The 22,195-nt window shown below is 46.3% G+C and overlaps 1 protein-coding gene across 1 annotated transcript in view; it reads right to left on the bottom strand.

Annotated features, from left to right (window-relative positions):
* The window catches only part of ACTN1 (actinin alpha 1), a 207,565-nt gene that overhangs the window by 56,497 nt on the left and 128,873 nt on the right, over positions 1–22,195 (bottom strand). Inside the window, exons 4-6 of the mRNA XM_019519169.1 lie at positions 8,176–8,262; positions 7,584–7,671; positions 6,149–6,227 (exon numbers count right to left, since the gene is read on the bottom strand). Coding sequence (XP_019374714.1) covers positions 6,149–6,227; positions 7,584–7,671; positions 8,176–8,262 — 254 coding nt within the window. The remainder of the gene's footprint in view (positions 1–6,148; positions 6,228–7,583; positions 7,672–8,175; positions 8,263–22,195) is intronic.

The raw sequence follows: 22,195 nt of genomic DNA, 5'->3' as shown, positions 1-22,195 counted from the left end.
GCTCAGGTCCCTTCCGACCCTATCAACTATGAAACTATATTATTAACCCATTTTAACTATGATTGTAAGTAAAACTGCCCAGAATAAAAACCTAGCTTGTGTGTGATTTGCTTTTGCCAGCTGGAGAGAGCTGGGTCAGATTTTCCCACAACTCCCACTCCTCCTTTCTCTCTCTCTCTCCCTCTCTCTCTCTCTCTCCTCCTCCTCCAGTCAGCACTAAGTCCCCATATCAGAAGATGTTGCCATGGTAATTATTACAGTGTCACCAATACAAAACATTCTTCCATCAACTAGTGATCAGGGAAGGATGGGGGTGGGGGGTGGCAGATAGGAGTGCAGAGACAGGGCACTTGGCGTGTCTGTCAGAGCTGGAGAAGCCGGAAGAGTTCCAATTAGGACAATTTTTATTTGTTATGACAATGCCTGAAAACATATTAGGAGACATCCAATATGGCAATTAGAAGCTTACACTGGCCAAGTTTGTGTGTGGACTACAATACAGGAAAGGGAGGAGACTCAGCCATTGCTCAGTCTTCAGGCTGAATGCAAAGGTCAAAGATGTGGTCTGCAGCTGGAGTGAGAAAAGGAACCCCCACCTCCCTTTCTGAGGTTTGCATGCTGGGAGAATTCACACCAACAGTTTGCCTTCTGTCATCTACCTGGATGGGTCAGCAGCCCTGGCCAGAACTCCTTGGAACAAAACTAGAAGCTATGAGACAGGGGTGTTATTGAAACCCACTCCTATTAAGACTGAGTTGAGTTCCAAAACTATTGAGCTTTGCACAATTGTAGGCATGGTCTAAATACTAGAACGTTTGGCCAGTCCTACTTGCCTGACCTAGCAATGCTGACAACACCTCCAGCATCAATGCAAGCTACATCCACAAAGAGTTCTGTTGTCAGCAGGATCAATGCTGTACAGGGAAGCGATGAAGCTCCACTGGTTAAGGAACTCCTTTTACTGGCACACACTGTACTCGGGGATTCGACACTGTCGATACAGGGCAGCCAAGCCTTTTATGTGAAACCTCTCAGCAGGGCTTTGTGCAAATGCTGTCCAAATGTTAAGAGAGGAGGCATACACAGTGCACATCCCCATGTTTTGGATTTGTTGGTAGTGTGGGCATGCACACACGTGCTCTCTCTCCTCTCCCCACTTGTCTCCCTCTCCCTCTCTCTCCCTCTCTCTCTCTCTCTCTCTCTCTCTCTCTCTCTCTCTCTCTCTCTCTCACACACACACACACACACACACACACACACACACACACACACACACACACACCAAAATTAAGCTGATATCGCGGAGCTGAGAAGAAATGCAAAACAACACAAAGTGTGGTGACACCAGGAAAAGCCTTAGCTCAGGAAACAGTGGAAAGGAGAGCTGAATAAAAGAAAGAGTCAGAGGACCTGAAGATCAGAGAAAGGTGCACATAAATAGAGAGGATGTCAATTTAATAACAGAAACCAAGATTTACTGCTGTTGATTGAAAACAGCGTTTGGCAGCTAAACAGTGGCAAATACTTTCTCAGGCTGTGATCTTGTCAGCTCACAAGCTATGCAAGGTTGAGTCTTGTCAGTCAGGGCTGTTAAACTCTCTTACATTTAGGTAGAGGTATCTGCAAAATTAGCTCAGATACCTGCTTATACTGGAACAGTCTCAGCAGCTATCACCAAAGCTTTGGGCTTGAGCTGGTTTCTGCTCCTGCTCAAGAAGAGGAGCTGAGTAAGAGTAGGGGAATGGAAAAGGAAATAGTTGAGCTGCATGCCAGTGGTAGTGCAACACAGTGGGAAGATTTTAGAGGAGGCTAATGTAGGAAAGGTTTTTGGCTACTTGCCTTCTAAAGTTCACAAATCTGTTCTGCTTACCAGATAGATTAAAGCTGTGCTACACAAGCTACTGTTTAATTAGTTAAACAGTTCTCCCATAGCAAGAAAGGAATAATGGGTACTTGGCAACTTTGGTGGCATTGTACCCAGTCAGCTTAGTGCACTATGGGCCCAGTACTGCCTACAGGACCAGCCCCACACCATTCATCCAGCCTGTGTACTGGCTTCACTCCACTCATCCAGTCTTCAGGGCCAGATGACTTGGATACCACTGATGTAGCTTATGTTGAAAGCAGAGAAGACTGTTTGTCTACAGTAGAGATTCCAGATGCATTAGTTCACATCATACCTTTAAACTGAAATCTAAGCAAAGCCTAGAAGAGCAAAGGGAAAGGAAAAGGGACCAATGGCAGAAAGGATAGAGCATGGGGGAGAGGTTCTTGCCAAGGGAAAGTAGACAGGGAAATGGAAAAGGAATAAGGCCTACTCTATGCTACACTGCACTTGAGCAAATTTGTACTCAGAGCTCCTCTGAAGTAGCAGAGGTCTCTTTTCCTTTGGCAGTTACACCACCGCCGCCGAGCGGACAGAAGCTTCTTCCAGCATCTGGCAGAAGCCACGTGCTGATCCTTCTGAATCTTCTCCCAGATGCCACTGTCCCTTCAGCTGCTGATGCCTTCCTCAGGCACACTTTTCACTCAAGTGGAACCTGCAGCTGCTCATAGCCCACATGGGGCTGCCTGTGCCTGCTCCAGACATCCCCGTGCAGGCTGCAAGCGCCTGCAGTGCGGGGCACCAGATGTGGGGTGGAGGAGGGGCTGCTTCCACCCCACTCTCAGCTTTTCCCTAGGCTCCTTCCCTGTGCGCAGCCGGCACAGGTCTGTCCAGAGCAGGCACAGGCAGCCCCAGGCAGGCTGTGAGCAGCTGCAGCGCAGGGCGCTGGCCATGAGGCAGGGAGGGGCTGCTTCCCCCCCCACCTCCCCCCACGCTCAGCACCAGCTTGTAACCTGGCCCCACTGCCACGCTGGCAGTGGGGCAGGTTACAAGCTGGTGCTTAGCGTGGGGAAAAGTGGCCCATCGCCCGCCCCATGGCTAGCACCCCATGCTGTAGCCATCTGCAGCCCAGATGAGGCTGCCTGTGTCTGCTCCAGACAGCCCTGTGTGGGCTGCGAGTGCTTGCAGCAGGGAGTACCGGTCATGGGGCGGGCGAGGGGCCGCTTTTCCCCATGCTCAGCACCAGCTTCTTCTCTGCCAGTGAGCAGGGAGTCGGGGCTGTACGCTGTGCCTGTACTGTGGGGCTGGGGGGCACTGGGCGTGAGCAGGCGGGGAGCCAGCGGGAGCACAGGGCAGGGTGGCAGGAGCTCTATGGAGCTGGGCCAGCTCCCCCCTCTCCCTGCTGGTGTAGCCCAGCCTGGCTCCACAGACTCCTGCCGACCTGTGCCCCGCTCTGGGCCCCACCGGAGATGGTCCTGGGACATTGGTTTCAAGACATTGGGATGTTGGTCCCAAGATGGTGACCAGGGGGTGGGGCACCTGTCAAGGGGCAGGGCTACCCATGCAGCCCTGACAGCCTACCAAAACTGAGTAAGCAGCCCTCTGCCCAAAATAATTGCCCGCCCCTGGAATAGAGCCACAATGAGTATTGCTGCCAGGTTATGAGCGTTTGTGCCCGAAAGCTTGCAAAGAACAATTTTTCCAACTATTTAGTTGGTCTAATAAAAGATATCACATCTACCCAAAGAACCTTGTCTGCCTGTGTCCTTAGACAAACACCCCTAAGGTCGTTAGCAGGCACACACTGTGGCAGCTTGGCAGCTGGGGCTCCTATCTGCTGCTAGAACTGCCAGCAGGGACAGACAAGCATAGATGAGGGTCCTGTTGATGCTGTTTCTCTTTACTATTTTATAAAGCAGACACAAGATGATAGAGAAGCAGGGGTTGCCAGTCCCTTCCCACGGCTACTTGATTCAGACAAGATAATCACTCTCATTTTCACTCTGAAAAGCTAGCAAGGACTTTTCCCCTCTTCCCTCACACCAGGTTTGTTTGGATTTGGGTTTGGCTTTTGTTTCTAATAAGGGAACTGTGTAGTTTTCCAGCTGTTTTTTTCATTTTCAAAGATACATTGTTCAGCTGCTTTCTTTTTCCAATAGAATAAATTGAAAATGGGATTGATTCTAACCATTTATTTTTTTTCACTGCTGCAGTTTGTGTAAATAGGTGGAGTCCTCCCCCATTGTTTATTCAGAATCATCAGGTGCTGACTCAAGATACAAACTGATACAATTAACTGTTCTACAAGACAATAAAAACCTCTCAGGTTATTGATGGTCTAAAACTTGAAGCACCCTATAATTGACCGTTTCAAAGACACAGCTAATCTGATTAGCTCATTTGCAAGTTGCTTATTTGTATATTGATCCCATCCACCTAGCCTCATTGCAAGAAACAGGGATCCACTACAGCAGTAACCAATGCTACAAGTGGCATGTGCAGTCTCTGTTTGTGGCACATGATAAATCAGGGAGGGGACAGGTGGCAAAACAGCAGATAGGGCAGGAAGCAGAAGACAAAGCAGTAGATCAGGCAGGGAGCACAGGGCAAAAAGCAGAAAGCAGTGCAGGAGATTTTTAAGGGGGTACAGAGTAGGGTGAAGAAAGCAGAGCAACAGATTGGGCAGAGGAAGATGATCAGAGTGGCATTTGTGGAGGGTGTGGGGTCAACTGGTGGCATGCCTGCCAAAAAGGTTGGTTCCCACTGCACTAGCAATATGACTTCAATGACTTCTATACCCAATGTGCTCAATTTACAGGTACCACATATGTATTTTCTTAAACTACCAGCCCCTTACACTGATCTTGGTATCAGACAGCTAGCTTGAGCCTTTCCTTCTTGTGCACCATCACCATGACTAAAAATCCTTCAAAGATATGCCTCAGGAATCTCTGTACAGTCCCTGTGCCTTCAGTGAGTATGCACAGATATATTAAGTATGCTGCTTTATTGACAATACAAAAGCAGAAGGAGAATCCAGTTCACTCCTTCATACCTCTGCTGCCTGAGGAATGCTGTGGGTTATACAAAGCACTAAACGCTTATTTTGGTCACTAAGTCATACCTGCTGCTTCACAAAGGGAGTTGATCTTTCAGAGAACAAGATGGTATTTTTGGTCATTTTTCAAGAGGTAGGAAACTTTAGTGAAAGCACTTTTTTTTTGTTTACCATACTAATCTAAGGACTAGGAAGAGCTGCAGTGTTGTAGCTGTGATGACCCAGAGAATAGGCAAGAAGCAAGTTTTGCCTGATGGTATTTTTTTATTGGACTCAACTCTATTGTTGGGGAGAGGCATTAGATAAGATTTCAGCCACACAATGCCCTTCCTGAGGACCTTCACTTTGTTCCCAAAAGTTTGTCTAACATCACTCCCAACTATGCAGTTGATCCAAGGAAAGTTATTACTGTAATAAACCTTCCTTCTCACATAAGTATCAGGAAGTCATCTTAGAGGCATTGGACTCTAACTACTAACTTGGCAGCCCATGACAAGTCTTCATTCTGGCAAAAGAGTACACATACGCCTGTTTCTCAGCTGTTCTGTAAAAAAAGGCACCCTCACAGCCCAGTATCCTGTTCCATCCTATTTGCTCCAGAAACTGCCTCTAATGTTGACTTGACTGGCAAATGCATATAGTTTGCACATGTACTTAGTGTCAGACTTGGCATTGCTGAGAGCATATCTGCACTACAGACTTACTGTGCCAGGCAGCTCAAACACTGCACTGCTCTGTGTGCACTACCTCCCTGACTGAAAACAGCACAGCCGTGTTCATATGGTGCTACAGACAAATGATTTATCCCTGACCCTCAGCAGTACTAATTAGTTCACCAGCAACACTGCATGAACACAGATGCCTTTTGCAGCTGAAGAGGTAGCGTGTGGAGAGCCACAGGGTGTGTTTTGAGTGTGTTGCTGCCCAGCACTTAAGCCTGAGTTGCAGACACACAAACTTTTGCAGGTTGGGACCTATGCACCTGTGACTGATTGTTCCTACATAGTACAGCCACCAATAAGTCATCTGAAATCAGGCCAGCCAATAAGTCATCTGAAATCAGGAAAGAGCAGGGAGATAATTCATGAAGTTTCCCTTGGTGAAGTGGAATGTATTGATTTTTCTTTTTCTTCCCCAAACCCCAGTTAGTGTCAACATCAGTTGCAGCTGAAGTCCTCCAATTACTGCATGTCAGACTAGCTTTCCTCCCTCTTATCTTCCATAGACCTGGGGCACCTGCTTCTCAAAACAAATGAAGTTGGTACCTTTCGTAGCTTCCCATAGTCGATGAGTTCTGGGCGATGTCTGTGAATCAAAGCACAAAAGCCAAGACCATCCTTCCAGCTGTAAAGAAGGTAGAAGAGGACATAATTAGTGATGTTCAAACAGGTGGAGTGGCAGGCAGCTGACTGAAAGTGCACAACAGATGGGACTAAGATGCTGAGAGCCTAGATCATTACTTCAGGCTTCATCTACTTTTAGCTAAGGCTTCAGTAAGCATTAAAATGTGAACAAGGCCTATTTCTGCATCAGGCTCCTATCCTGCTCCCCCTGAAGCCAATGGCAGCAATGCCTACAGCCTTCAGTGGTCTGGGATCATTTTTATTGCTGCCACATCTATTACCACAACATTTTCATTGTCAAATAGAGTCTGAATAGTACTAATGGGCAGAACCGAGCTTAGGCATGAAAAAAATAGGTGAATGTCTGAATTTGCATGAAAATACTTCTAGGAAAAGACAGATAAAACATGGAGGGGAAAATTATCACTCTGGGTTACACCTATCACTATGCTTGCCATCTCTGCCCTCTCCCCAACCAGTTCAAGCTTGTTATACAGAATCAGAGAGAGAGACAAGTCTGATGTTCGTTAAGTAGCAGGAATGACCTGTCTCCTACCATTGAAAGGTGGAAGAAAAGAGAAAAAAACCCAAAACAAAGACAAAAATCAAACAATTTTAATCAATTGCATGTTTCCCCTCTCAGAAAATGCCTTATTCCTTGCAAAGTATGCATTGTACTGATTTGTTTAACCAAACTGCGGGCTTCAAGTACTGGGGGTCCCTTCATTTCCAGGAAGTGTTTGCACACCCTAGCAGATCTCCCACTTGGCTATGTCACACGATAGCTAGGCTGACAAACCCTCCAGGTGTAGATGCAGGACATACCAGCAAAAAGTGCTTTTGCTGGCATAGCTCATAATGGTACCCTGAACCATACCAGCAAAAGGAACTGTACCATTTACAGTTGCTTTGACCAGTATAAAAATATTAACAAAGCCTCTTCCCAGCATTTCCACGTCAGCAAACATTTCTAGTGTAGACCTCACTTTAGGAACTACACCTCCTAAAGCTATTTGTAGTATCACTGGTTCAAAAATGTTTTGACAAGTCTCCAACATGGACAGCATCTTCAGGAAATGTAATGCTCCAAAATATTTGTCGAAGGCAGTAATTGTGGCCAGAGTGAGGAACTGGGGGGCTGGTAATCTGGGTGCTATGATGGGCTCTGATGCTAATTTACTGTATGGTATTGGACAAGTCTCTACAGCCCATTTTTCTCTTGTATAATAGGAGGGTAACAGCAAGTCTCACAATTTCCTTCAGAATTTGGTAATGCAAGATGCCTAACGGTGCCAAGGGTCTTATGGACAAACATGATCTGTCAAGATCATAAAGATAATCCCCACCTCTGACTCACCTGATATGGAAGTTCTGGATGTTCACATTTTTGTAGGGGGCTGTCTTCCTCTGACACCATAATAAAAGTCCTTCTTTAGCAGATGTCTCTAGAGAAAGAGCAAAGGAGGCAAGTGGACTAACCAATTTCTCTGGAATTTTTTCATCCCTTGGGTTCATTCTGGCCCTTTACTACCACAGCACTGAGCCATGCCTTTAGCTTCCTTTTTTGAGGGAATGTTCTCTTATACAGCTCTCAGATTTGGGACAGCTTTGTGAGACTGGTAGCAAAATGACCATTTCCATGGATCAGCCAGTAAGGGAATGTTCTGGAGTCTATGACCGCCTCCCCATCCATTTCATGCACCTCATAAATACTCTCCAGGGAGAAGGAGTTAAACACTCTTCCCAGGATGTCTGTACTAACCTATGAATTGGCCAGAAAGGGAAATTACAGCACAAGCCAACTTGGATCTTAGTGGCTCCCTGGTGACTTCCAGGATGTGCTGATTCGGTACCACCAGAGCTGGATCTCATGTAGCAAAGAGATGCTGTTGCCCTGACCATGAGGACCATCCATTCTGAAACAGCAGTGGAAAAATACCAAGGTTTACCTTCTACTGAGATATCCTGAATGGCAAAGCGAAGGATGATGGTCCAGATCATTCCAAGGGTCATTTTAACATTGCCATCGACAATTTCTGCAGAGGGAGAAAAAACAAGTTCACGCTGGGTGTGCAAATCCCAGTGGAAGACTGAATAAAGAAACCTGGAGAGCACTGCCACTTACGGAGCTGAACGCTGGCATTCTAGCCTTACCAGTCTCATTTACGCATCTCAGTCCTACTACTGACCACTGAAAAGAGGCCGACAGCCTTTGAGATTGCCAGCAGGGGGATGTTATACCACTGTAAGGGAAGGCGTGAATTTAATTCTCTCTAATGCCCCACATAGAGGCACTTACTGCAGGGAAAAGTACCTTTTACATTGCTGAAGAAGCTTAAGAAAAAGCCACTTCTATTCTCAAATAAGTATCCAGAGGGAGTCACAGTGCTATAGTGATCTCAATTTGACCATACCAATATAATTTCACCAGTGTATGGGTGAAGCTTTCTCCATGTAGCTAAGCCCTGAAAGCTAGTTCTGCAGTACAGACAAAGATCCACTGAAACAACCCAGAGCCACCCACATTTAATTTGTAAGCAAAGCTACATGCTGGTCTTCAGACTGCATCTGTGGAGGGCTACTTTCAGCTATAAAACTTCCAGTAAAATAAACCAATGTGTTTCTGCATCAAAGTGTAAACACAGGGGCTGAAGAAAAAGTACAAGAATGTGCTTGCTTATCTGCATGAGTGGAGCACACCATCCACTGAGATGTCGAGCAGATTGTACTTTGTTGCTCACTGTACTCTGCAGTGTAAATCAGCTGGGGCTGACAGCTCAGAGGCTTTAGAAACCAATCCTGTGCACACGTGAGACATAATCTGTTTAGAATTTGAGAGAAAAGTTCTGGAGAGGGCTCAGAAAAGGGTTGTAATTGTGCACAGATCAGTGCCAAGGAATACAAATGACATAGCCGACAGCTGGTTCACATACTCCAGAGAACCCCTGATAGACATGGAGATCCTGCACAGGTTAAAAAGGAAACTCTCAACATTTTTAATAAGCCATACTAAAATATATGCCCTGCGTTACTGCCACCAGAGGTTATGAACTGGAAAGACTCCTGTAAAATTTATGCCATGAGTTCTTTTTGGACATTGACTAGATAGTTGCTCCCCTGCAGTTTCCTGCTCTGATTTCAGTTATGAAGCCATTCCAAGCTATTCTGACTTATGGCCAAAAGGGTTCAATACAAATTACTGCATCAGGCTTGCACCAACTGAATGCCATCAAAAAGGCAGGAAGGGTTTGGTTTTGCATCAATGCACTTATACTCATGCAGCTATCCCAGCACTAGTGCAGATGGCATGTACCGGTGGCTTGGACTAGTTGTAGTTCCCAGCATTCTTGGTTTGATTGTGCAAGTCACAATATTTGGCATTGTCCTTAAAGCCTCAGCTCTGAGCATCCAGGAATTACATGAAAAGCTCACTTTTTCATTTTAAATTGGGCAAAAATGTGACTGTTGAGAAAAGCTTGAAAACACAAATCCTGAAGGCTTCAAAGGATTCCAAATAGAAAATGAAAACTCCAAAAGAAATCTCGTTATGTTAAGCCAGTCTCATGGTTCTTGGAAGCTTGAGGTTGGTAATGTAGCTACCATGACATTCCCTGGTGACTTACAAGAGCAAACCTTGCCAGTGCAATCCTGGTTTGTACTGTGCAACAGGTTTGCACTGATACAGATCTCCCAATTTTAGAAAAAAACCCTACAAACAGATTAGCCATCTCACTCCCCTTGCTCCTAGCACACACACATACCTCTTCCTAGTTACAGGACACTTGTAGACTACAGTGCCTTTTGTATTCCTACTTGGGACACACTGGTATAGGAGCTAGGTGTGAACGGTTCAATTTGCTCAGGAAGAATAACCAGAGAACCATCCACATGGGGTGACACTCGTTTGTGCAATCGTATTGGAAAGATTTTAATAAGGCCTTAATAATAAATACATAAAGCACGTTTCAGTCTCATTATTTTTGTTGCTATTATGAAAAACACCTGAGATGGTACAGACAAAACACATTCATGAAAACATCTTTGTTTTCTATTTATTGTGCATTTGATAACAGTTTGCACGGGGTTTTTACAAAGCAAGACAGAAAATATTTACCCCCCACACACACACACAAATAAGAGAAACCTATGATTATAAAAATCACAGCAGTTGACAGGGAGGGTCAGGGGCATATTATCTAAGACCTGAAAATCCTTTCAGCTTTTTAGATTAATGGACTAGATTTAAATCTGGGAATACTTCTTTATTTTTGAAGATACCAAACAAACAATAATAAGTGAATCAGCAATGTGAAGCAGGTAGTATTTTACAAGCGTATTTTAAATGGAAGCAGAGTGGAAGTGACTTCCATAGCATCATGTGGGGGGCAGGGGCTAAAGCAGGAATACAATGAAGGAGCTCTGGCTCCCAGCCCTATGCTCAGATCACTTCTCAGGCTACAGCCTCCTCAACCCCGCCCACCCTCAGTGCTCTTATGGTGTGACTAGAAGCAATCCTGCACTTTTCTGAATTAAACCAAAAAAGGGAAGCTGCGTTTCACCTAGACCCCCCTGAACCCTCAGCTTGCTGCTTTCCTGGCATTGCACAGTCCAGCCATGTCTGATCTGGAGGAACTCAGAGGTTTCCTCCATTTTACGTCTACAAATGGCCACATGACAGTTCTCTTGATCAAGAGAGGCTGAGCAGCAGCAACCTCCCAGGCAGAAGCTAGTGCCCTGAGAACAAGGAACCATCCTGCCTTGGCAGTGAGTGCAATTAAAAAAAAAGCCTTCTCTAATTATTTTTGTTCTGATACAGGTTACAGAGTTGCTACTCTTAGCTGGTAGTGATCAAGCAGTCTTCCCTTTCAGAGCCCAATTACGGTATACTCCCTGGGACCCTGTGGACAAATTGTCTCAGGCGGATGAAAGAGGACAGCGGTCCCTCACCTATACTCCCATGCAACTGTCCCACCCTTACCCATGCACTTTCCCAGCACTGTGCATAGATGTAGCTTAAAATGCGCCCTGGGCAGCACAGGGTGGGAGGGTGCTGAGTGGGCAGCTAAGCCTTACTTCCTCATGCAGGGCCTACAATAACAGCGCCACGTGGCATGGGCTCCTGCTGCCTCAGCACAAGCTCCCTGAACATAGGAGGCAGCGGGGGCTCCTGAAGGGCTCCCATGCTGGCAGCCCCTCTGCATAAGTGCTTGGAGCTGGTGCCCTACTCTCTGTCTCCCCCCAGGTTATGCAACTGCCACTGTATTCCCTATCCCTTGGGATCACTCTCAGGGCATTTGACTCTAGGATTCCGGAGGTGCCTAAGAGCATCTCTTGTTTCTAATACAGGGGGCAAGGCTCCTGGTGCAAGGAGGAAAGGAAGTCCATGGAGTTTTCTGGCTCCCTCGACTACAAAGCGAGAAATTTCACAACACAGCAGAAGATCTAAAGCAGTGGTGCTCAACCACATGAATGGTGCGGGGCTGGTCTGCAGGCCAGATCCTGGCACTGCCCCCTCTCTGCTCCATACTCTGAAACTGGTCCGTAGGGCCTGGCACTGCACCCTCCCACCTCCTGCCCCCTAGAACCCAGAGCCCAGCACTGCCCACTTGTGCCCCCTGGGATTGAGGTTCTGGGGCTTGACACCATCCCTTCCTACCCCCATGCATCATGATTAGGTCCTGAGGACCCATCACTCCCTGCATACCAGGATTAGGTCCCAGGGGCCCAGTGCTGCCCCCTCCTGCACTGGGATAGAGCCCTGGGACCTGGCACTGCCCTTGCCTGGCCTCATGTACTGGGATCAGGTCCCCCAGTCAGCATGCAGGACCTGGGGCTCTCCACTGGCCCAGATATTTGGCAGCAGGGGAGCAGTGGCACTGCTTCACTCTCCTTCCCCCCGCCCCAACTTTCTGGTCCTCTGGGGAGCCCTGAGGGCTGGGTGACACAGTACCGTGCACTGCATCTGCCCCACAGGCTGGGGGTTGAGCACCTGATATAAAGCAATTAAACATAACTAACAAGAGCAACCCAGTACCTCCTGAAGTAAAGACTCAGTGTTTGCTCCCCATGGTCATAACTGACACCGAACTGTTTGGGAGCAGTTCACATATGACAGGAGAGGACCAGTGACCAGCGAGTGCCTCCTGAGGCACTGTTTGTGCCTCCTAGGTGGGAGCTCTGCCAGGATTCACTGCACTTCCTCTAGCAGCATCAGACTGTTCTATGCAGCAGCAGCTAGGACATGTTATTCATGTGATTTACGTCTGATATAGGATGGATCAGTTTGACACTGAAGCAGCTGAAAGTTTGCAGCCAGTGGCTGGGAATTCTTTTGCACCACTGAATATGCTTCCATTTGATTGCTGTTATTGCGCTATGCACAAACAACAAGATATGGAATAATTACTGCACTTCCATCCATTTGTTTGACAGCCAATTAAGGGACTGACAAATATGCACTCCTCAGGAACAAGACTGGCTTGTTACAGGGATCTGGGTTTTAAACTGCCATCCCCTATTTCATATGCGTGACTTAATAATCCAGACTCTTTGGATAATGTAATGGTACCATACCGTCTTCTCCTCCCCTACCCAGGCAGTAAGATGCAGCTTCAGTACTAGTAAGAATTATCTTTTCTCTTGGCAATTTGTGTGAGTCACCCACCAGAATATAGCTTGTAGTTACCCCATACAGAGAAGCAGTTTGCACCATTTGAATAACTGGCAGAAGAGAAGATACTATTGATTAAGTGAGTGAGAGACACCTGCCTGCTACACAGTAGTCATCAACATGTCAGTTTACATCCAAATGAGAAACATTAAAGATGATCAGCCCTATGGTCACCCCAATGTTTTGTTTATCCAAACAGGAGACATAAAATAAACAGCCTCCAAACTGAGGTCTAGAGAAGGCATGTGGCTACTGATGGACTAGGAGCAAGACAGATCTAGGACAGACTGCTGACATGGGCCATGGGGGTGTAGATGTCACACTCCATTCCTTCACTTCCTGCCCCAGCTCCCTAATTGGGAGTGGGCAAGAGATGGAGACAAAAGATAATTCTGTGTCACAAACGCTGTAATGCTGAGCCATCTCCTCAAGTCTCTCTTTTCCCCCCCTGTCATATTCATGCCTGCGCTGCCTGGAATTTAAGTGGGTGTCCTGCTCAGATGGGACTTTTATATTGTTGCGGTCTTCAGCTTTATTTTCCTCTCAGTTACCTGGTGAGAATCAGGAGTAACCTAACTAAAATCAATAGTTATTCTGCAGTAAGTGACAGAAGAGCCATACCTTGTGCCTTTAAGAAGCTGATTATTTTCTTTGCAGACTGGAGAAACAAGTAAAACAGATTTAGTCAGAGGTTAAATGTTAGCACCTCTTGACCCTGACTGTTGTTATGAACAAAACAGTATACCTGCAAGAAGCTGAGAGACAACTTTCCAACATGGAGTTTTATAAATTCCTGACTCAAGACTTCATGGACCAATATTAGAGGGAACTATGTAAGCTCTGCAAGATACTACCTCTTGAAACACAGGAAAGGATTAATGCTTCTACCTCCCAGGATCCCAGGCCAGGCACCCTTTACTTATTACCCCAAATCCACAAACCTGGCAACCCAAGACTCCACATTATCTATGCTATTGGCACTATTATATAGGGAGTGTCTGGCTATGTTGACTCATATTTCTGTGTGCCACTGGAGCTGCCAGCTATCTGAAGGACACCCTAGATTTCCTAGCTTCTATTGACAAGTTTGCATCTACCACCATATATTAGCTACCATGGATATCACAATCTCTGTACACCAACATACCACATATGGATAGATTACAAGCCATATGGAATATTATCTGACATTGACATTGCTTCTGTTTCCACCACATTGTTTTCACACATATCTATTTCAGATTTGGAGACTATCTACAAATGAACAGGACTGTTATGGTCTTGCATATACCCCTCTCTCCCTCCATCCGTATATATATGCCAGACCTTGGAGACTGCTTTCTCTGTAGCTGCCCTCCCATACCCCTTGTATATCTAAGGTACACAGATGGCATCTTCATCATATGGACACAAAGGAAGTAATCCCTCAATAAATTCCACCAGGACTTTAGCAATTCCCACCTGTAGCAGGGCACTAAGGTGCCTGCTACTTGTACAGCAGGGATAACTACCCAGGTGCAGGTTGCTACGGTAACCAGAGGGAGCTAGTGACCCACACCTGCCAGCAGTCAGCTGACCGGAAGGGGCAGGGCCTGGCTCACATTTAAACCACAGGGCTGAGGCCAGGTGGGCAGTTGCCTGCTGGCAGTCAACGGGGAAGGAGCTCTGCCTGAGCAAGCAAAGGGCAGAGACCTGACTGCACTAGCAGTTTCTGATACTGGTGAGAGATGGAGCACCCTTGGGGTAGCTTGAATTTATGTTATAGTCCAGGGGCTTGTGTTTTGTTTGCTGTTTTGACTGGTAGCTTGGGAGACGCTATAAGAGGATGGAGGAGGCCTCATAGGGGGTCCGCGCCAGCGAGGGTGCAGCACTGGGGCCGTGCTGACCCCGAGTGCCAGCGAGGGTGCAGCACTGGGGCCGTGCATACCTCATAAGGCTGGGGTGTATCAAAACACCCATTACAGAAATGGGGCTACTGTACAGCAGGAAAGCCATGTCCAAGAGGACGAAAAGGTAGCCTCCCTATTATGTGTTTAACATCAAAGACGTGGCGGGCAAGAATTGAGGGTGCTTCTTAGATTAACTGGGCACGGTAAGGGGATGTTAGGGGAAATCACGGCGATTCCCTAGGATGCCATCTGGTTACACCACCCCTCCAGACTGACTCTTGAACACTCCCACTCAACATATACATTTCTTAGGCACCATTGTGAAATGTTGCAATGGACACATCACTACCATTTTATACTGGAAATCAAAAGACTGCTACAGCTACCTTCATGCCACTGGCTTTCATCACAAGCATGCCACTAGACACATCGTCTACAGCCAAGCTCTACACTAGGGATACACATCTTAGGAATTTGAACCAGGTATCTCTCTCCAGCAACAGCCTACCTCCTATTCTCAACAAAGCACCAGGCCTTGCTCCAGACCCAGAAGCCAGCTGTGCCCCCTCATCAACATGTAATACAGCATCACTGGACCACACAATGTGGCTTATAAAACCTGGGATTCATTCACCTGATCTTGTACCATCATTTGCTTACAGCACCCCTCTGCTCAATACTGGAGAGATATGACAATCCCTACGTGAAAGAATGAATGGATACTGATCTGACGTCAATTCCAGAAAGACACACAAGCCTGCAGCAGAACGCTTTAACCTCCCTGGACATCTATCCATGTCCTCAAAGTAACTGTTCTTAAAACAACAGGATTTTAAAAATCAACTTGAATGCAAAATTGAAGGGGAAGAAGTCTTCTATAGACTGGATTATGTTAAGTAAGCTCTCAACAGACTCTGGGTTCTTATCCCATTACCTGTACTAGTTTTTATAATCCCCATGTCCCTCAATGAGTTAACTGCTTTTTTTCTTCCTTTTGATTTCTTCAATCTACCTTCATCTCTTTCTGCAGTGCCTCATGCTTTCCTCCTCCTTTCTCTATGCTTTGTATTTATATGACTTTATTCTCTGCAAATCCATTCAGGGCTTCTGATGAAGGAACCTGGCATCTGTAGTTTACAAAAGCTCATGCCTCTGAACAAGTTAGTCTATTAGGTGCCACCATGCCCTGCCTTCTACCTGAATCCTGATAGACATCAAACTCCCAATTAGAATCCAATTACATCCAAGAAGGACCCCTAAAGAGGTCAGGCAGCTTGAATCTCTCTTAGAGATTTTCAACATCACATGGATAATTCGTTTGAAAGACACACCTGGCTAGAGCCTTCCTTGAACCAGGTTTACATACAACAAAAATCTTGTAGGCAAGAGTCTTGATCACACAGACTAAGCTTAAATCATTTTTAAAGGTTAATACCAGTGACTTAGATCATAGTTTCTCAACCTGTGGTACACGTACCCCTGGGGATATGGGAGACAGAAGCAGGGGGTACGCGGGTACCCCAACTCTCTCTCTCTCTCTCTCTTGCCCTCTTTTCCCCTCTCTCTTGCCCCTTTGTTGCAGGGCACTTTAGGTGCCCGGCTCCTATAGAGAGTGGGAACTGCCAGGGAAAGAGCCCTAGTAGTGAGTAGGGAGCCCCAGCTGTGGGTTACCAGGGCAACCAGAGTGAGCCAGTGGCACACACCTGCCAGCGGTCAGCTGACAGGAAGGGGCAGGGCCTGGCTCACAAGTTCCAGGCCTAAGGCCAGTTCTCTGCCAGCCACCAAGGGGGAAGGGGCTCTCCCAGAGCAACCAAAGGGGAGAGGCCTGTCCGCAGGAACCGCTCCTGCCACTGTTGAGGAACAGAGTATTCCCCGGTAGGGTGACTGATGTTATAGCCAGGCAGTTTGGATTTTGTTATAGCCCAGGGGCTTGTATTTTGTTTGCTGTTTTAACTGGTGGCTTGGGTGAGGCTGTAAAGGGATGGAGGAGGCCTCATAGGGGACCAGCAGCAGTGTGGGGGCCCTGGTGCCAGAGAGGGCGCAGCATTGGGGTGCATGGACCCCGGCACCAGGGAGGGCGCAGAGCAAGACAGGGCTGTGGAGAGCCCAGGGAGGACAAGGGGGGCCAAATTATAACAAGACCCGGACAAACAATGTCAGTACCATTGGCAAGGCTTGGGCTGTGGTGTAGGGGAGGAAAAAGAGCTGCAGATTGCCCTGATGCCAGGGGGTGCTATAAATGGGCAGCCTCCCACTAATTAACATCAATTAACAACAAGACATGGCAGGCGAAGGCGGGGGGGGGGGAGGGCTTGGCCCATAACAGGTGGGCAGGGTCACCAGTAGACAGATCCCAGACAGACACACCTTCCTCCTCTCAAAACTATGGCAAAACATTTGGTGCGCCATGCATTGCGCAGCACTTTAAATTCCCCAGTAATAATTTGGTGTGGTATACTTTGCGTGGCATTGGTTTCAGCCCTCCTAGCTTTGGCCAACATCACCTCTAGCCCAGGTACATACTTGAGTTGTGCACCCCTGGTGTAAAAAATGGCAACCCTACCCACACCAGATCAGACATCTGTCATATCAAGGCCTTATACACACAGTCCTTCTTCCAACATATAAAATCCCCTGGAAAATTGAGTGTTGGGGTACTTATTAAAATAAGTTAGGGGGTACTTGCTACTTAAAAGGTTGAGAAACTACCCTCGATCACTGACTGTTGATGTAGTTGTAAACAGCAGTTTCTTCTTTGTATTGGTTATTATGTTTGCTTACTCTGCACTTTGAGTAAAGTGGACATGGAGAATGTCCTGCTCTGCTATTGTTTATAGCAGGGATGTCCAGCTGGATGCCAACCAATATGTGACCCCCAACCTGAGGTACCCAGGCTCTTGGTCTGGTCCCTCCTTCCTCCATCGATCTCCTGATGCTGTCACCAGGGTCTCTGTGCTCTTTCTCTCCCTCCTCCTGCTTCCATGTCTTTTTCTCACCCGTGGAAGTAGGGCAGGGCAGCACAGCAGTGAGTGCAGTGGGGAGAGAGGGTAAAAGTGCGGGACATGTCCTGCGCAAAGTGTGACCAGAAAGCTTGTGGCCCTTGGCCTCCCAGGAACTGGACATCCCTGGTCTACACAGAATTTGAACAGAATGGTTGGAAATGTTTCCTCTGCCATCTTTAAAATGATAATGGTGGATGCCAGAGAGAGTATTGAATAGGGCAGCAGTTCCCAAACTATGATAGATTGTGCATCACCAATTTAAAATGGTACAACCTTAAGTACCACCAGCATTTTTTTCTGTTTAACCTTAAGTACCACCAGCAAATTGTCATATAAAGTAATTATAATAAAATCTGTTAACGTGTACCACTGACAGATTATCTGAGTACCACTGGTGGTACCTGTACCACAGACTGGGACCTGCTGGAATAGGGAATAGATCACTCTAGACATATTCAATTCAGTGCTCTCCCTCCATAGCACCTACTTCTGCCACTCAAAAACAGAATGCTGGGCTAGATGGATTAACCCAGCAAGGCATTTCTTATGTTCTTAATTCAGATTGACTCTGGTTCTCATGTACTGCCACAGTGAAGCAATTTTTGCCTTGTAAATACCAGAGCAAGCTTGTTATTTGGTGGAATGTAGAAGAAAAGTCACAGAAATATTTTATTGGCTTCATATTTGAAGAAAACAGGATTTTACAAGGTTTAAGTTCTAGACTGAATTCACCTAACAGTTTTCTCATTTGGAGTTTTTCCCCTGAGCTTCCTTTTTGGAAGGAGGAAGGAAACTATTCATTTGTCTACTTTAACAATAACAAAAGCATCTAGATGCAGATGGCAAAGTCCAGTAACAAATTGTTTTTGTTTAATATATACATATATTTTTAGTTTCGTTTCAAGGGCCAAATTACTTCTGAATTCTATTGAGCAAAGCCCAATAGCCAAGTTCTAAATTTCGACTAAGCAGAGCTCAATCATTCAAATCTGTGTGGCTCTACCACCAGGCAAGTCCCCTGCTTCCCAGTCAGTCTGGGGCTTCAGATACTCCCCAAATTTGTGGCAGGCATCCTATGTGCAAGGCCAGGGCCCAGAGACCCCAGGGTTCAGATGCCCATTATTTTCACTTGCTCCTAGCCAAAGGGGTGAGGAGCAAGCCCTAGGGAAAGCAAAAAACCAGTCCCCCATTACCACAAAGTTGTGCAGTTGAGTTTTCTGCATTTGGAGAACCTCACAGGAATCAGCCTGCCTGGAGTGCAAGGGACAGGCCTCACCCTGGGGAAACGATCTTCACAATCATTGTGTTGCCTCTGCCAGGCTGATCTCATCCAAAAGGCTGAGTCAATCTTGGCCAAAACACTTTTGTTTAACACAGGGAAAAATACAGCCCAGGCTGCAGATCCTTCATGCAGGATGCTATGTCACATGTGATTCCTTATCTCCCTTTATAAGGTCTCGCTTGTGATTTGAGCAATTGGCAATTTGTGTAACATTTTTGGTGGAGAATGTGGGCATCTCACAAAGATTCTATATGCATTTGTGCCCCTGCTACAGTTACACTTAAACTTTCCAAATCCCCTGTCACTTGAGCAAGTTGTTTATTTAACAAAGCCACTTCTTCCTATTTGTCAGGCAAAGGAAAATATTTTTAGAAGCCTCCCTTAATAGCCAAATCACTGCAGCTTCTTTTCTCATGGAATGTGGAGGCTTATCATACAATTCAACATATTTTTCTTTGAAATTTGGTAATAGTGCAGTCATCTGCTACTGCCTGTTCAGTCCAAGGGCTATGCCCAAATCACTACAGCACTTGCTTCAACAGATTCATGTCCTGCAGATCCATAGGCAGTGGATTTTTTACATCTTTTTTTATCTGCCTCACCCCTTACTGTCTTTCTTTTAAACATTCTAACTTCCGTCTCCTGTATTGTTCTTGCTGCTTAGAGTTAGTCACCATCTATTATTTCTTAAAGCTATTATGCCACCCCATAAAACACGACAAAAGTCCGACTTTCCAATATCACCAAGTTTAAAAAAAAAAAAAAATCCAAACCAAAGCAATGGACCCCTCTACAAGTGGTCTGGACTGCACAGACAGTCCACAACCCACAAACGAGCTTCTAATCATTCACAGACCACAAACGGGCTTTCTAAATTAATCCAAGTTCAAAGACCAAATCCAAATTAACTCAATGGGCTCCTTTTACAGCCAATCTGTAACCCACAAAGTGAGCTTCTATTTCTCTAGTGTGGTCAATCTAACCCGAGACCACTGTACCTGGCACTACTCGGGCAGTGTGCACACCTTCAGATAGACAGACAGACAGACAGACAGACAGACAGACAGACGAACAAACACACAGATAAGACTTCCTATACAGATAACATAAAACTGATTAATAACTGCAACACAGAACTGTATTCACCCCCACATGCATTCTCCACCAAAAATGTTACACAAATTGCCAATTGCTCAAATCATGAGCGAGACCTTATAGAGGGGGATAAGGCAAAATGCCATATTTATTGATTACATGAATTGGACATAGAGGTTCGGACACACCACTCATATAGACACACACATAATATGTATGACGATTTGTATCTCTCACACGCTACAAGCCGACGTGGACAGACATACAGACAAAACTACTCCAGTAAAATGTTATAGTTACCAGCAGATGTTACTCAATATTAGCACTGGATGGCCGGGTCCAAGCTTATTGAGGATATGAGTGGGGGTTTACAGGTATGCGTGCCTGTGCTCCATGAGGCTGCAGAGAGTGGATTCCCCATCTTGGCTTGCCTGCATCTCCATTTTATAGGGATTTCAAGTCTTTGAGCATTGGGATTTTTCCATACCCAGCTTCTGTTTTTGCAGTTGCTCCTTCATTCGTCTACACCTTATCTCAGCCTTATCTCAGTCAGTTTGGTTGTCAAAGTTGGTATCTTAGCTTTGGGGTTTTTGCTGCCTGTCTGGCAGGATGTGTGCATTCTTCTTCCTCACTATCTCTCTTGCTCTTGGCCTCAAAGGGATTCTTCAGCCATTCATTAATTAGTTTCCTGACTGTTAACTTAGATTTGGTGCCTTGTTGCTTACATAAACAGTTACATCTTCTCCCATCTCTATGCCATTCTCTCACCATTCACCCTTTTACACAAACGTACATAAAGTCCATGCAGAGTTCATTCACTTATGTCAAGCAGAAGGATACAAAATGGAGTTTACAAGTTGCTTATAGGACAAGGCTAACATGATTACATTTCACCATTACACTCTATGTTAACATCAGCTACATTAGTTCAGTTCATGCTATGCAGGGGCAGGCAATTATTTTGGCAGGAGGGCCACTTACCGAGTTTTGGCAAGCTGTTGAGGGCCACATGGGTAGCCCTGCTGTTTAACAGGTGCCCCACCCCCTGGTCGCCATCTTGGGATGGGAAGTTCTACTGTCTAACTCCTGACCTTTGTCACCAGAAGTCCCTCCCCTTACCCCCAGAAGTACTCTTTTCAGCAAGGGGTCTTGCCATCTCAGAACCAGAAAAATACCAAACAATATTCTAAAAATCAAACATCTACAACATTCATTAACTTGATTTTTAAAATATTTTTGTCCTGATTTATACGTGTTTGTGTAGTGTACACAGAAGTGACTGCACAATAGCTTAAAATGAAGTCTTACTCTTGTATATTGCAGGGGAGTAGAGGGCTTCTCTCTCCCACTCTCTCATTGCGTGGACACGAGGCCTATGCAAGTCAGTAGCGATCCGATCCGGCCACTTCGGATAGCTGTGATCTGACCCAGAGCTCCAGACTGGGTTTCTGCCTCAATCCGGCCAAAGCTTCGGAGCCACCTTGGAGATCCGGCCATAGGGTATAATGGGGAATCAATGAAATATCTATAACTTTGTTTTTTGTCCAATTTGGATGAAATTTTCAGGGGTGGTAGACTCTGCAGAGAGGATAAAGCCTGCCAAGTTTCAAGAAGATTGGTATAGGGGTTTGGGGGGGAACAGCACCCCAAATTAATGAAAGCAAAACTCGCGTCACGTCTAGGTGTTACAACATAGCGGGGTGAAAACTGCAAGGGTGGTAGCCTATGCTGAGACCACAAAGCCTGCCAAGGTGGCTCTGAACCACTTCGGGAAGCCTAACAAGGCCAGCGCTTCGACCCAGATATGCTGCTTCAGACCCCAAAATGTCCGAAGCCTCGCACAGCCCTAATGGATGGATGGACACACATGCACACACACACTCCCACTCCTGGCCCCTTGCTCCTGCGGTCCAGTGATGCACCCGGGGGCCATGTTGTGCTGGAGCGGCCAGCAGGTGGGCAGGGAAGCAGCGAAAGCCATGGTAGGCAGAGGCGTCCAGTTGGAGGGGTGGAGGTGGGAGGGGGCTGAAG

This window comes from Gavialis gangeticus, unplaced genomic scaffold (assembly GCF_001723915.1).
Source record: "Gavialis gangeticus isolate Ggan-Ray unplaced genomic scaffold, GavGan_comp1, whole genome shotgun sequence".
Classification (NCBI taxonomy): Eukaryota; Metazoa; Chordata; order Crocodylia; family Gavialidae; genus Gavialis; species Gavialis gangeticus.
Note: the sequence above shows the minus strand (reverse complement) of the source record. Positions and strands in the feature narration are given on the sequence as shown.